The sequence below is a fragment of the Pseudorca crassidens genome, chromosome 3 (genome assembly GCF_039906515.1).
Source record: "Pseudorca crassidens isolate mPseCra1 chromosome 3, mPseCra1.hap1, whole genome shotgun sequence".
Lineage (NCBI taxonomy): Eukaryota > Metazoa > Chordata > Mammalia > Artiodactyla > Delphinidae > Pseudorca > Pseudorca crassidens.
In genome coordinates, this window is record NC_090298.1 from 127162708 (window position 1) to 127178411 (window position 15704).

General features: G+C 52.6%; 1 protein-coding gene across 4 annotated transcripts in view; it reads right to left on the reverse strand.

Moving 5' to 3' along the window:
• ANXA6 (annexin A6) overlaps positions 1-15704 on the reverse strand; it is a 51968-nt gene that overhangs the window by 25206 nt on the left and 11058 nt on the right. For all 4 annotated transcript variants that reach the window (XM_067732298.1, XM_067732300.1, XM_067732297.1 and 1 more), the window contains exons 3-13: positions 11600-11690; positions 10805-10899; positions 9857-9970; positions 8782-8872; positions 7783-7862; positions 6035-6091; positions 5112-5205; positions 4588-4683; positions 3900-3958; positions 2517-2639; positions 997-1055 (exon numbers count right to left, since the gene is read on the reverse strand). In XM_067732298.1, the coding sequence (XP_067588399.1) occupies positions 997-1055; positions 2517-2639; positions 3900-3958; positions 4588-4683; positions 5112-5205; positions 6035-6091; positions 7783-7862; positions 8782-8872; positions 9857-9970; positions 10805-10899; positions 11600-11690 (959 nt within the window). The remainder of the gene's footprint in view (positions 1-996; positions 1056-2516; positions 2640-3899; positions 3959-4587; positions 4684-5111; positions 5206-6034; positions 6092-7782; positions 7863-8781; positions 8873-9856; positions 9971-10804; positions 10900-11599; positions 11691-15704) is intronic.

Below are 15704 nucleotides of genomic sequence, written 5' to 3' on the forward strand. Positions count from 1 at the left end.
GCCAAGCACCCCGGTTTATTAGTTGCCAGGTAAATATCTGCTGAACTGAATCAGCCCCTAAGGTGCTTAACAAAGGTAAACGGGAGGCTCTCGTATTCCCTACTTAACTGGATCATTAGAAGCCCCAGAGAAGGGAAATCGGAGTACCTGTAGCTCCTTTCCTAGCACCCAAATCTGGTCAAGTCACGCCCCAATTTAACGCCTCCAATGGCTGGTTCTCTGCTACCCTTAGGTGAGGTTCGTGTGCCAGGAAGAGGCCCCAGACCCTGCCCACCTCTCAGCCTCATCTCTCCCCAGCATGCTACAGAAGTGTGACCTCAGCTACATAAATGAACGAGGCTGTGCCTTCTCCTCTCTAGGCCCTCTCTCCACCCCAAACACTCTCCCTCCAGGCCCTGTCTTCACCTCTTCACCTTCCTCCTTGCATCTCAGCCTCATTGTCTCCAGGAGCTTCCCCGCCCTGTCTGGCATAGTGCACCCTCTGAGGGCTCTCAGAGGCTCGTATACTTCCCCATCATGTACGTACACCCTGGTCTGTATGCTTTTCTAGGCCGGAGGCATCATCACTGTGCTTCCCCTCAATGCCTGCACATGGAGAGTACTTAATAGAGAGGCTGAATAAACAAGTAGTCAGAGCAGGCATCTGTATTTTTTCCATCTAACAGATGATGAAACCGAGAAGCACCTGTGAAGAAAGTAGCAGGGCCTAGACCCTCATATTCTGATTCCTGGTCCACACCCCCAGGCTGATTTCCAAGTTCACAGGAGTAGACGTCTCCATGTATGGGAGACCACACTCATGTGCACATACATGGACACGCAGACTTTCACCTGTGGGGTGCTCTGACCTTCGGGGAATCCCCAAGCCCATCCAATCCATCATCCATCCATCCATCCACCCATCCATCCAGATGAGGCCAAGAGAATCCTGACCGGCCACGACTGCGGCCACGCCCGAGGCCACGCCCTCCAGCCCTGGGCCAGGAGGTCACTTACTCATCATCTCCCCCACACAGCTTCAGCAGAGTCTTCTTGTACTCGCCAGAGGTGTCGTTCTGGGGAGAAAGACAGAGAAAGGTTACCTCTCACTCAGCCCTGAGATCCTCTCAGACAAGGAGGGGAGGTTCTCCCCCAAACAGGGGGAGGCTGTCCACGTATTCACAGCAGCCCTGACTCTCCTCCTGTCTGGAGGTGGCTGAGACCAAAAAGTGGTGTACTGGTAAGTAGTAACAACTGGCTCTCTGGGAAAAAAAGAAAAAAAAGCCCTGATTTGTAGCATTTGCCAATTTCCATGGTGTAAATACCTCCAATGGACAATTCCAAGCTACCGATATGCCTTTACTGAACGTGGAATTAAGAAGAGATGCCTTCCCCAGACAGCTGGCCTCAGCACACCCCTGCCACCAGATAAGCCCCAGCCGTGCTCTCCCACATGAAATAGTCCATAAGATAGGGCTCCCTGAGCAAAAACATTGGGAGTGCCAAAACCAAACAAACAAATGTACATTTGATAGACACGGCATATTCCACATCCCTCTTGGAGCCTCATAATGGACATACTAAAGTGAAGGCTGTGAGAAGTGCTGAGGTAAAGAAGCTGACTTATCTTTGCTTATTCTACTTTTTCCCAAACGTTTTCCATGGGACATTTTTGCACACAATGCCTATACAATTCCTATTTAGAAATACACTTTGGGGGGCTTCCCTGGTGGCGCAGTTGTTAAGAATCCGCCTGCCAATACGGGGGACACGGGTTCGATCCCTGGTCCGGGAAGACCCCACATACCGCGGAGCAACTGAGCCCATGTGCCACAACTACTGAGCCTGTGCTCTAGGGCCCGTGAGCCATAACTACTGAAGCCCATGTGCCTAGAGCCCGTGCTCCGCAACAAGAGAAGCCACCGCAATGAGAAGCCTGAGCACCGCAACGAAGAGTAGGCCCCGCTCACAGCAACTAGAGAAAGCCTGCACACAGCAACAAAGACCCAACGCAACCAAATATCAGTAAATCAATAAATAAATTTATAAAGAAAAAAAAAAAAGAAACACACTTTGGGGAGCTCAGCTTGAACTCAGAAAGCTTTATCCCACTCACCTGAAACAAGGAGAACTCAACCAGCTCTGCATCTGTCTCCTGTCTCCAGTCTCGTGGGCTGGACAGCCCAGAGTCATTGCCTGGCCCAGGGCCAACAGGTCCCAAATAAACCCTCCTTTGTGTTCTTCAGTGCCTCCTGCTGCCTTCAGGAGGCTGACCTCTCACTGCCCTAGGGATGGAGCCCTCAAACTGGATTCAACTTCATGCTCTTCATGGCCCCGCCCTGCCTTCCTCTAAAGAGGTGCCTCAGGTCTTACAAGCACCCTGGACACTTGCTCCTCTGCTGAGCTGCCTTAAATTTCCTGAAGATGCCACAGGCTGAGGCTCCTGGAATCCCCATGAGATGCCCAACTTTCCAGGACAGTGCCTTTTCTCTTGGGAGAGCTCCTCAGCCCTCTCTGTACCCCCGTGAGCACCTCACCTTGATCATGCTGTACAGGGACTTTTCATATTTCGTCCGGAATATCTCCCGGATGTCGAGAATGTCCAGCTCACTGCGGGAGACCATGATGCGGATCAGGGTGTTGTCCCGGGTCCCCAGCCCCTGCAAGACAAGCGGGTTTGGGGGACAGGGAGTTGAGAGGGGGCTGGAGTGCTGACAGCCCCCAACTCAACTGAAAATACAACTTTTTGAGACAAAATGTTAAAGTTAAGAACGAAAGCAGCAAATTGCCAATCCCTCCAAAGCTCCCTGTGTGTCCCTCCTGCTTTTATCTCCTTCCTCCCCCACCTCATGTCATTCCATCCTTGATACCCTCATAATTTTACCTAACTTTGTAACTCTAAGCAATACGTGGTTTAGGTTTGCACATTTTGGAACTCTGTAAATACACCCCTATGCATTTATTTGTCCATGATGTTCCTGATGGACACTGGGTTGTTTCTAGTTCTTTCATAATATGGACAACACTGCTATGAACGTTCTTATGAACACATCATACAGGCAAACGTCTCTGCGGGGCCCAGCTGTCCAGCTCACTCTGGCGCTGGAAGACAGAGGATGGGCTACAGGCCACTTGTCCTTGTGGGATGGCCATGCAGGGACTTTGGGCCTATGGCCTCTGGCAACAAATGATTCATTCAGCCTGGTGCACTGTGGGAATATCACCACTTTCTGTGTGTCATGTGTGTAAAGTCCTGGGAAGCACTACCCTCAGTACCCGGGTCTCAGGGATGAACATCACGAATCTTGGCAGAAAATGCCAAACTGTTTTTCACTTATTTACGCACATTGTATATAAACATTCTGTTTAATAGTATTTAAAAAGCATGGGCTTCCGATTGGGATTGACATATACACACTACTATGTATAAAATAGATAACTAATAAGGACCTACTGTATAGCACAGGGAACTCTACTCAATACTCTGTAATGGCCTATATGGGAAAAGAAGCTAAAAAAGAGCAGATGTATGTGTATGTATAACAGATTCACTTTGCTGTCCACCTGAAACTAACACAACAGTGTAAATCAACTATACTCCAATAAAAATTAAAAAAAAAAAAAAAAGCATGGGCTTCCAACCCAGCTGGTTAGCTAGATCGGCTGGACAGGCTGTCACTGCACCCTCTGATCAATCATGAGGACAGGGCAGGTATTGGGGGGACAGGTGTGTGACCAGGCAGCACTCCAGGCTCTGGAGCTCACCTGGGACCAAGTGGCATCACGCTGTCCTGTGGTCAATGCCTTGAACACTCGCTTTGGCCGGTGGACCCCAAGGATTTGTCAGACTCCCAACAGTCCTGTGGAGGCGTGCAGAGCCCCCATCCCCCTACCTCACTCACATCAACCCCACCACGCACCTTCATGGCCTTGAAGAGCCTTTCAGCAAAATACTCTGGGGTGCTCCGGACGCACTTCACTGGGAAGAGGGAGGAAGAGGTAGTTATTCCGGCTGCCTCGGAGGGACGAAGGGGTGGCCCGAGCCCTTTTTTGTTTCCGTTCCTTGGGGGTCACCAAGTTCAAACCTGGGAAGAACCTGGCTCCTGAAAAGCCGCAGTCCTAGAGCACCCCAGACCCACCACTTTTATCACAAACCCAGGGGACAGAGAAATCAGAAAATGGGCCTGTTGTAATGTGGGGAGTGTACTGCAAGGACCCCCTTCCACTTTCTAGTCCTTTGGGGTTTCACAGGGAACCGGGTCAGGTGGGGAAGCATCTGGGATGGGGCTGGGAAAGGTAGTTCCTCAACAGAAAGGTACCAGCTGAACCTCTGGATCTTGCTGGCAGAGCGGGCTAGAACCTGACTACTTTAAATAGGGTTGGTGGGGGATAGCTCTGGGCAAGATGAGGGCTGGGCCGTAGCTCTCCCCCAAGAAACACATACACACAACCTACCCCAGGCTCAGACATACTGACTCTTGAAATATCTGGCTTGCAAACAGACAATCTGGTTTTCTCCTTCCCACCTCCATACCATACAATTCCCCGTTCCTGTGTCAGAATCCCTGAATCCCTCAAAGGCCCCAGGAATGCAATGTCAGGACGTACCCACAGCAAGCATCAGCTTCTCAAAGTCCCCGGACAGCTCCCCTCGGATGCTGGCTTCGATCGGCTTCCCCGTGGTCTTCAGATACTCATCAAACACTGTGTCCGACAGACAGAAAGGGGTGTCAAGAGTACCCCCATAACACTGGGAGGAATGGGGACTTCAGAAGGGGAGGCACAGTGGCCAGGACCGGAGTGCCACCATGAAGGTAGGGCTGGCACCTAGGGAGGGGTCAGGGAGGTCGTGCACATCACCGGCCACCATGCAGCCTCTCTGCGTCTGCTGTGAGGGACTGTGTACACCTCCTGCTCCAACATGAAGACAGGACTGGTACTGAGATGGAGGGGCTGAACATCCTGTTAAGCCTCTCATGAGGGCCTATACAAACCACCAACTAATAAAATCAAGACTAGTGTTTGGGTTGTGGATGGGGCAGCTATCATGCTCCCTTAGCAGAAAAGGAAACGAGAAAGGGACTCTTGGCATAACTCGAAGGGGGCAGCGGTAGGTCTTTTCTGGCGCTTACCCAACCGAAGGTGCTGCTTGCTACGATTTCCCAAAATGTAAATGAACTGGGCTTCATCTGTTCCCCATTTCAGTTCCCCTGCCTCATACAGGTCCTGAAGGGGAAGAGGTGAGACTTAACTAAAAGAGGAAACCGCAGGAGACAGAACTCACCAGCCAAGCCACTCAGAACTGCTGCCAGATCCCTGAACATGCCATTAATTGGTGGCCTCAGGACATTTGCATATACCTGTACAGCTTTCTCCCTTTCTTTCTGGGGAAACTCCTACTCAAACTTCAGGGCCCAGATTAAATGTCCCATTTGTTCTCAAAGCACTTCCTGATGTCCCTAGGCAGAGTTCTCTTTCCTTCCCTCTCTCTTCTAGGCTTCCTGTTTCTTTATAGCTTTGATCTAGTGTATATTATAATAGTTATATGCCTTGCTTCCCACTATGACATGGGCTCCTCGAGAACAGGAATTATGTCTTACATTCTCTGTATCTACTGCTGCAGTGTTACTGGCACATAGTGGGGGCTCAAAACACCTGGAATGTATGGTATATCCACAGGGAGGGTGTTTGTGTGATTAATATATGCCTGTCTCCCCAGTACTGTCCAACTTTGTTCATTTAGGATTCCCCAATGCTTGGCAGAATGCCTGGCACATAGTAAGTGTTCAATAAATATTAATTAACTGAATGAATAAATGAACAAATGATGAAAAGCTCCAAAATACATCTCACCAACTTTACATACTGTGTACCTTTGAAAGCTAACTTAAGTCCTTTCTTCAACAAAGCACTGTATAAATGATGGCTGTGAGTCAGTTATTTCTGGCATCTGATGCAAATTACTCTGCCTCCAGCCCTTCCCTGCATGCCCAACCTCTCCCCTCTCTCAGGGCTGCCTCGCTGTGCCCGGGGACCTCCACTGGTGCTGATTTACCTGGACGTCCTGCTGCACCAGGTCCTCGCTCACTACATCATCCTCCTCCCTGGTTCCCTGGGCAGAAAGACAAGGAACACATGGTTCAGATACCAGAGCCAAGACAAAGCCTAGATGCCAGTGGTAGAGACAGGGAGGACTGGGAAAACCGTGGTGGCCCAGAGTGTCCAGGAGAAGAGACTGACAGCAGCCACTGGATCAAGACCACAGCACCTGGGAATTCCCTGGGCGGTCCAGTGGTTATGATCCGAGCTCTCACTGCTGAGGGCCTTTGTTCAATCCCCGGTTGTGGAACTAAAATCCCCCACGCCACGCAGTGCAGCCAAAAAAAAAGAAAAAGAAAAAAAAAGACCACGGCATCTATTTTGCAGCAAATCATAAGGCCCCTCCCACTGGCTTCCCCCTCATCCTTGGAGCTTGGACCAAACAGAGGAGTCCTGAGAATAACCAAGGTCTTCCTAGGTGCCTCCACCCCATACTGGGCTCCTAGTTATGTGGGCAGAGGTCAAGCCTATGCTTATCTCCTGTTCCCCCTGAACTGTGCATTTCACGATCTCAAACCCCCTGGTTCTCTTTGGGAGCGAGCCTAAGGAGACAGAGCCGGTACGCTTACAATCCGTGCCATGTAACCGCCTGCTGGATGTTAGATATTGAGGAGGCCACACCTTTGACTCCAAGATACAGGCTGGCACGCTCCTGTCCGGAACATGAGCTTTGAAAATGGGGGCAAAGGCCACGCTTTCCCACTCTTGAAGAGCATCTCCTGATAATTCCGCAGCTGCTTAATACCGAATGAGGATAGTTATGGTAACAAGAGGAAAAGAACTGGGAGCAGCTGCTGTAAGATGAGGGGAGGGAGGGCAATGAAAGGAACAAAGAGGTGGCTTTATATATAAACCTTCCTAAAAGTTTGGTCCTTGGAGCTGGACTTGAGATACCTCAATGCCTGTTCCCAAGGGGCTGAGCAGGGAGAGGAGAAGCAGCAGGGTGGGATGTGTACTCCAGCCACTGCAGTCGCGCAGAATGCAGGCCTGCTGTTGCCAGAGCTTTCGATTATTCAAAAGAATCTAGAGATCTGGTTTTGGACCAAAATCTCCCGAGTTTTAAATGTTAGCAACTAACTCAAAGTGTTTTTTTTAAAAAAAACGTATGTGGGGGGAAATGAACAAAGGAAGAAACCCAACTTGGGCAGGCAGAACTCAGCCACGGACACCAGTGTGCAGCATCTTTACGCTCTTTTTTATGTCATCCGTGGGTGGGAGGGAGTAGCAGGGCTTGGCTATGGGGGAATGCCACGCAGGCAGCTCCAGAGATGCTATGACCCCGCTGGCGCCCCTGCTGGTGAGCTCAGGTAGGTGCAGCGGCTGGGGAAGCCTTGGCAGGAGCGAGGCTGGAGAGGAGGGGGAAGGGGTACGTGCGGAGAGAGGAAGGAGGACACAGGAGCACAAGAGAGACAGGGTATGTGAAAAGAAATGCAGGTCACCTGCCTGTGCAAGCCACGGGGGACAGAATAGACCCTGGACGCTCAGATTCCACACCCAGGTGAGCCAGAGAGAAACCATCTCAAGTTTGAGGATAAGATGGGCAGAGGGAGGGGGGAGGCCACAAAACACCAAGGAGGACTTTACATGTGAAGAACCACCAAGGAGGCCCTCACGGGCCACCCTGTTTGGGAAAACAGGGAGAAGGTGCTCACAGCCCCCTGCACCCTGGCAGAGAGCTCGGGGAGGACCCCAAGGTGGACCAACCTGCAGCAGGACCACGAGCATCTTCTGGAAGTGACCAGAGGTGTCCCCAATGACGTCAGCCTCCAGGTCTCGCTCGTAGGCTGCGGGGAAGGAACACAAGCTCTAGTCCCATCCCCAGGACACCCCAGGAAACCAGGATAAAAGTCCCTGCTGCCCCTAAAATGATCAGATATTTGTTACAAATCCCAGTCTCCGTGACAGCCATGGCAAGACCTGGGGTGTATTTTCACAGTTCTCTGTACTGATCCATGATGTGATGAGATGGAATCTGCCCACGTCTCTCTGTCCCTACCTGCGCTGTCCTACCCCAGACACCGTCGTTGCTCACCTGGAGAGTGGCTACGGCCTTCTGACTGTTCTCTCTGCTTCTCCAATCCACAGCAACATGGGTGACTGTCTTAAAGCCCACATTCATCGTGGGCGCCTGTTTCCCACTGGGCTTGGAATAAACACTGTCTCTCTCTCTTGGCCTACACGGCCCTGTGTAATCCGGTCCTGCCCTAGGCTCTAGGCTCGCACTGGATACCAGGCTTATTCTGCTCAAGGGCCTTTGGTCTTGCCATTCCCTCTCCTGGGTCTTCTTCCCCACTCTGTGTACAACTGGATCCTTCTCATTTCCTCCCAAGACAGGCTTCCCTGACCACCTGTCTGAAGCACGTCCTCCCCAGTTAAAGTCGGATGCTTGTTCTCTGTTTGTTTCTTTCATAACACTTCACCACCACAAGTCATCGTCATGTTTGTTTACCTGTTTATTATCTGTATCCCTCACTACCTCGTTAATCTATAAGCTCTCAGGCAGGAACTATACGGATGCCCACCGCCATATCCTGAGAACCTAGCACACTGCCCAGCACGGAGCAGGTACTTATTGGATGGATGGACAGAACAGAGGGAAGGAGAAAAAAAAGGTGAATGGGTAGAGTCTTAGGGTCCCTACTCTTGTGATCAACTTCATTATGCATCTGAAAAACCCTGAATGGCCCCTCCCGCTCTTCTCACCATCTTTGTACGCTGCCACCAGCTGGTGGATCTGCTCGTTGGTCCGCGAAGCCAAGATCTCAATGAGGCACTTCTCATCGGTACCAATGCCCTGGGAGAGGGGAAGGGGCATGTGAGTCAAGGGTTGGGATGGGAGGCCACCAGCCCCGAGATGGGAACCTGGGGTGGTCAGAGCAAGGAAACCCGCAGCACTCAGGGTGCCCCTAACACAGCTCTTAGGCACCACGCTGGAGCTGCTGCCCTGAGACGGGGTTCTAGCGCCACCTCTGCCTGAAGCTTGCTTTGTGACTACTCATTAAAAAACTCTATCTTTCTGCACCTTTCTTTTCTCATCTATAAAATGGAGATGATACTAGTTGCAGATGATACTAGTTGCTCTACTGAACTCACAGGAAGAATGAGAAGGTGATAACCTCTTACATGGCTACGTTTAGTAGTTAGAAACAAATTCATGTTTACTAGCTCATCTGAGGCAAAGATCATAGCACTTTATAAACTGTAAAGTGCTAAGTACACTCGAGGGCATTTGGTCTCCCACCGCTTGGTGGGGAGCGACTTTCTACTTCCAGTAGCCTGGGCTGCCCCTCAGATCCTGAACACACCTCCTCAGCCGCTGCTGCCCTTTCCTCTCCAGCCCACTCTGATCAAACCAAATCCTCTCCAGGCTCTGGGCCCAGCTCGATCCTCTCATCTTCTGTGACGCCCTCTCCAGCCACCCCGAGCCCAGGGCCTGTCCTCATGACCTCCTTTAACATGCCCTTGCCCTCTGGGTGTTGGACACAATCTGTCTCCACTTCCCTGTGTCCTGCTTCCTCGGGACTGTAAGCTGCTGGGGTGGGCGTGTGGGCCAAGGGCCCCATTTCACAGGGTGGGCCTCACACCGACACCTGTCCCACCTCTGTCCATCTGGAAGAGACCGTGGCGCCCCTCTGGGATAGGATTTGGGCAAGCTGCCTCCAAGCAGCGCACACACGCGGGGTGGGTGCACGGCTCACTGAACGCTTGCTGGAGAGGTTGGAATCTCCCATTAACCACGCCCCCAACCCTCACACATGCGCAGACCCACGCTTCATACCGAGATGGCGTCTTTAATTTCTTTGGCATCACTATAGGCAGGTGGCCTCATGAGACCCACAATCAGTCGTTCAAACTTCCCTGTCAGCTCGTACTTCAAGTCTGCAATGAGGTCCTGGTTGCGGGGCAGAGGGAGGAGGAGATAGAAGAGCAGTTATAATGATAAGGATTACATTTAATGAGCACTTACTCTGTACAGGCACTGGACTAAGTAATCTCACTTAATCCTCATTCGTGGAGGTACGTACTATCATCAGCCTTCAGAAATGGGTTTAGAGACATCAGGTAACCTCCCCAGAGGCACGCAGCTAGCAAGTGGCAGGATTCAAGTCCACAGCACTGTGCCTCTTCCCCGCCGTTGTCTGTTTATTTGTTCACTGTGTGTCTCTCCCACGGTCCGTGAGTCCATAGGGTTAACACCCTCAGGTCTTATTCACCTGTGTAGCCCTAACCCCTAACACAGTGCCCAGCGTAAAGCAGGTGCTCTAAATGTTCCCGTGGCTGAATGGCCCCTGCCTGAGAGAAGAAAAAAGGAGGGGACTTCCCTGGTGGCGCAGTGGTTGAGAATCCGCCTGCCAATGCAGGGGACACAAGTTTGATCCCTGGTCCGGGAAGATGCCACCTGCCACGGAGCAACTAAGCGCCACAACTACTGAGCCTGCGCTCTAGAGCCCGTGCGCCACAACTACTGAGCCCACGCGCCCGCAACTACCTAAGCCCTTGCTCGGCAACAAGAAGCCACTGCAATGAGACGCCCACGCACCGCGATGAAGAGTAGCCCATGCACAGCAACAAAGACGCAACACAGCCAAAAGAAAAAAGGAGGGCGGAAGTGCCAGCACAGAGGCTGACCTGGAGTAAAATACTCAGAAAAGGCCCTGAACACACAGGTGAATGAAATCATTCACCACCACCCCCATCCCACCCGCCCTCTGGTTGCCATGGTTACCTTGCCATAGAGGGACTTGTAGTTCTGGCAGATCTCCTGCCTCTGCCTGTTGCTCCGGGAAGTAATCAGCTCCAGTATGGCCTCCTTGTCACTGCCTAGAAGAGGGGAGGCACCCGTCACCCTACCCCAACCTGCCTCCAGGAAGCCCACCAGGGCTGTTCCCTGCAAGTCCTCAGCATCAGCCTTCTGCTCACGTGAGGCAGTGACGTTGGAGGGGGGAATCTATGGGGACCTGACAAGCCACCACTGAGAGAGATCCTAGCACATGGAGTATCTGAGCTCAGAGGGCCCGTGATCTAGCTCATCACACGGATAAGGAAACTGAGGCCCAGAAAGGAGCAACAACTCACCCAAGGTTTCTAATGAGCCTGGCTTAGAAAAACCCAGGTGTCCTAACGCCCAGGACAGGGTTATTTCAGTGATAGGGAAAAGAAAAGAGAATAAGCAGCAAATTCAGGGTAGTGCTTACCCCCAAGAGAAAAGACAGAGTGATGCTATCAGGAGGGCGACCCACCATGGAGGTTTCAACTATAGGAGGAAGTAAGTGCTATTTCTCAAGTTGGGCGGCAGGTCTATGGGTGAAGTTTCTCCTACTCTTTAGATCTTTTTATTCGAATAGTTCATTATAAAATTATAATAATAAAGAGAGGAGACCAAAGAATGACCGAGGACATCTCACCATCCCACCCCACCGCCCACCAAAAGGGCTATCCTTTTGGTATGGGGACACCCTCAAGCCCAGTTGAATCCCGCTTCTCTTCCTGAGGGCCCCACTCCTGGGGGCCGAGCACCCACCGAAGCCCTTCATGGCGTTGTACAGAGTCTCGGCATCCTGGCTGGGGTCAAAGTCGGGGAAGTCGTGAATGGAGCCGCGGTACCTGGCGCCCTGTGGAGAGAAGAGCAGAGGGTGAGGTGCTGGCCCTGAACGGGGTTCCCAGCCCTGGCCACAGGATACAGGTCCCCGCTGTCCCTAAAATGATCAGATATTGGTTACAAATCCCAAAACTCAGCCTCCATAATGGCCACGGCAAGACCCAGGGGTGTATTTTCACAGTTCTCTGAAGAGACCCGGGACGTGGTGAGATGGAATCTGCCCACTTCTCTCTATCCCCACCTGCACTGTCCTACCCCAGACACCGTCGTCGCTCACCTGGAGCGTGGCTGAGCTCCCTGCCTCTTTCTGGCTACAGAAAGCCCGGGCAAGGGTACGGAGGACTCTCCCTGTACCTCCTGCCACCGCCTGCCCCAAGGGTGGTACCATTTCCCCACGGGAGGAGCGCTCGGCCAAGCCCCCGGCTCTGCACCACTTTCCCAGGAGCCGGGAGAGATAAAACCCAGACTGAGTGCAGGGGGTGGGAATGATTCCTGCAAAAGTAACCAGAGCTCCACATATGTCTATGTACAAAGCCCTTTCACCTCCACGAGTGTGATTTTTTTAGTGTCTTGTAGAAGCGCTTCAGATGATCTCTATCATGGAAACAAAGAAACCAAGCCCCACAAAGGGAACACTTGCTGGGGTCACACAGAACCCACATCTCTCTCCAGTTCCTCTTTGCTCTCTAGCTCCAGAAACCTTGCAGCTGCCAGCTTCTGAGGGTGGGGTCCTGGCCCAGGGTGGGGGGCCCAGAGCCACCCTCAGAATCAACACCCAGATGAGGTGCTGCTCTTCTGGGCCCAGTAAACTGAGCCATGAACTGGCATCTGAGGACAAGCTGGCTGGGTCCTTGGGACAAAGGCGGGGAGAGGCAGAGCCAGAGAATCTTAGACATCGAAGCTGAATGCACAATGGGCTGGTTCACAGAGAAGTCAGATATGGGTCAGCCATGGGGCCCCGGAGAGCAGCGAGAGCTGGGATAGCCGTGGATACCAGAGCCCAGGGCACTAAGCACACAGTGCAGTGACAGGGCACTTAGCCTGTGCCAGGTCCGATGTGAGGGGCCGAAGATTCAGGGAGAAAGAAGACCCGAGCCTGACTTTCATGAGCTTCTGACCCAGTGGAGGAGAGAGACTAGAACACAAATTAGCATAGAGCTCGTAATAAATACCCCACGACAGAGGCAAAGCGACTTGGGAAAACAGTGGAGGGCAATTCCAGGTGCATGAGGGAACCAGGACAGGCTTCATGGGAGGGGCAGGGTGGCTCGCATAACTGTGCCTAGAGCAGTAAGAAGTGCACGGCAGCAAATGAGCCTCCGACCACCTCCTGTGTCTCCCGGCACCTGCACTGCAGGACCCGGCCTGGCATTTGAACGCTCTGTTGGTTTATGTCAGCCGTTGCCGGCTCCTCCAAGGTATGCATGCGTGGGTGCAGGGTTGCTATTTAAAGTTCTGGCAGGGAGGATGACCAGAAAGGGAAACGGCCCTCTTCCCGCCACCCGTGAATCCCCTGCAACCTGATCACACCGCTGGGCAGAGAAAGAAAGAGTGACACACGCCAGATACCCAGACCAGAAAAGAGATACTCCCTTTAGAAAGCTCCACGCGTACCTGTCTTGATGTATTCCCAGCAGCTAGCTCAAGGCTTGCCACAACTAGGCACCATTTGTTTCCTAGGTGGATAGGTGTACGGGCAGACACAGGACTGTGAACATACCCTGAGCAATCAAAGAAGACTTCCTGGAGGAGAAGGCTAAGCTGAGCCCTAAAGGATGAGCAACAGCTGGCCCAAGGGGTGGGGGAGGGAAGGAAAAGGCTTCATACAGAGAAACAGCATGGCAAGGGCCTGGAGCCAAGAGCATACAAGAACAGTCAGGAAAGCAAGCCCAGATTCTTCAGGGCTCTTGCGGATGCCCAAAGTTGCCAAGATCGTGGGATTGTAAGTGGGCAGGAGGGAGGGAGGAGGAGAGGGGAAGGATGGAAGCGGAGCCCCCAGGAAGAAGGGAAGAGGTCCCAGCAGTAAGCTGACACCTTCTCTCCTGCTTCTGCTCCCCCCTCTTCCCTCCTCACCCAGTGCAGTGGTTGAGGCAGCATTTGGGGCAGAGGCTGCAGCTGAAAGATGAGGCCATGCCATGCTGGAGGACAGGAAGTCCAACTGTTGACACAAATCCCAATCAAAACGCTCCCTTAGGGCTTCCCTGGTGGCGCAGTGGTTGAGAGTCCGCCTGCCGATGCAGGGGACACGGGTTCGTGCCCCGGTCCGGGAAGATCCCACATGCCGCAAAGCAGCTGGGCCCGTGAGCCATGGCCACTGAGCCTGCGTGTCCGCAACGGGAGAAAACGCTCCCTTAGAGGCGGGCTTGGCCAGCTGCAAGTGGGTCTCTCTCCCATGTGGCTCTTTGCACAACAATAGTAAGTAGCCCGTCAGACTAGTTATCCCAGCACCCTGCAGGATCACAGCCACGGGGAGAGGGCGGCGCAGGGGGGCCCCAGCACTGGACACATTTAGAGACGCAGGGACAGTCCTTCAAATCAGGTTTCCCATCATTGGTCATTCTCACACCAACCTGGTGAATTTACATCTCCAAGGGCCACCTGCACAGCCGTCCCCACTTCTCCACCTCACCCTGAACACCTGCCACTCCTCTGGCACACAGGTTCCTGGCCTCAAGTACCGGCGAGGGGAGGGGAGAGAAGAGGAGAAAGGACTTTCTACCCTGAAATATTCAGCAGGCCCCAGTGCCAGCTGGTGAGCAGCCTGGACCCCAGGCTCCACCCAGGCTGCTGCTAGAGCAGGAGTCCCGAGGCCGCTCGGAAACCTAAGCCACATGAGTCAGAGAGGTGGCTGCCCCACCAGGACTCCACCTGGAGCAGGCCCGACCCAGGTCTCCCACCAACACCTGCCACTCTCGCCCTGTCCCCTCACCTTCACGTCAAACCTAGAACATCCCTGTGAAATGAAGGCCACAGAGCCATGCCTCTGGGCCTTTCTATGACACCACACTATTTCTTTATGACTTTGGGCCTCAGGGTCCCCCCTTCTGGAAGGACAGAGGGAGAACTGACACAGAGATCACAGTAGAAGTAACTGGGGGCGGCCTGGACCAGAGAAAAGAGGGAGTGGCTTGTTCTGTGCCTCTGTGTGTGTGTGTGTGTACACGTGTGTGCACGCATGTGTGTGTTGGGAAGGGGTGCACAGGAGCAGAGTTGGGGTGCTAATAATTGGGAGCATTAGACACAAACTTCAGCTCAGTGGAAGGAAGACCTTTCTCACTCTTCCCTAGCACAGGCAGTACCCGACTAATCCAACTTCGATTATTCGAAAAGTGATACACTTTAAGTAGAAACCGTACTTCGAATTGTACATTTTGATCTTCTCCTGGGCTTGCGATATGCTGTAGGGTCGTCTCTCACGATGCTGGGCAGCAGGGGCAAGCCGCAGCTCCCAGGCAGCCACGCGACCACGAGGGTGGTCATCGAATACACCGACGGCGATTCTGTACCCAACCATTCTGGCTTTCACGTTAAGTACCGTATTCAATACATTACATGAGATATTCAACACTTTAGTATGAAATAGGCTGTGTGTTAGATGACTTAGCCCAACAGTAGGCTCCTGTAAGAGTTCTGAGCACAGTTAAGGTAGATGAAGCTAAGCTCTGACGGTCAGTGGGGTCGGTGGATTAAATGCATTTTCAACGCATGATGTTTTCAACTAACCATGGGTTTACTGGGAGGTAACCCCACTGCAGGTCAAGGAAGACCTGTATTGTCTTCAGCCACCTTCTTCTTTCCCCCGACCCTTGCACTCCAAGCATCCAAATTGCTTTTACTGACCTGCACACATGTTCTCTCCCCTCTGCCCCTCTGTTCCAGCATCCCCTCTACCTAAAGCACTCTCAGCTCCCTTGCTCTTCCTCAAGTAGCTCTCTCCGGGCAACTTTTCCTACTTCCTCAACCTGCGTGCCCCCAGAGCTCCTTTACTGCTCCCACTAGAGCATTAGCACTGTGCATGGGGGCTCCA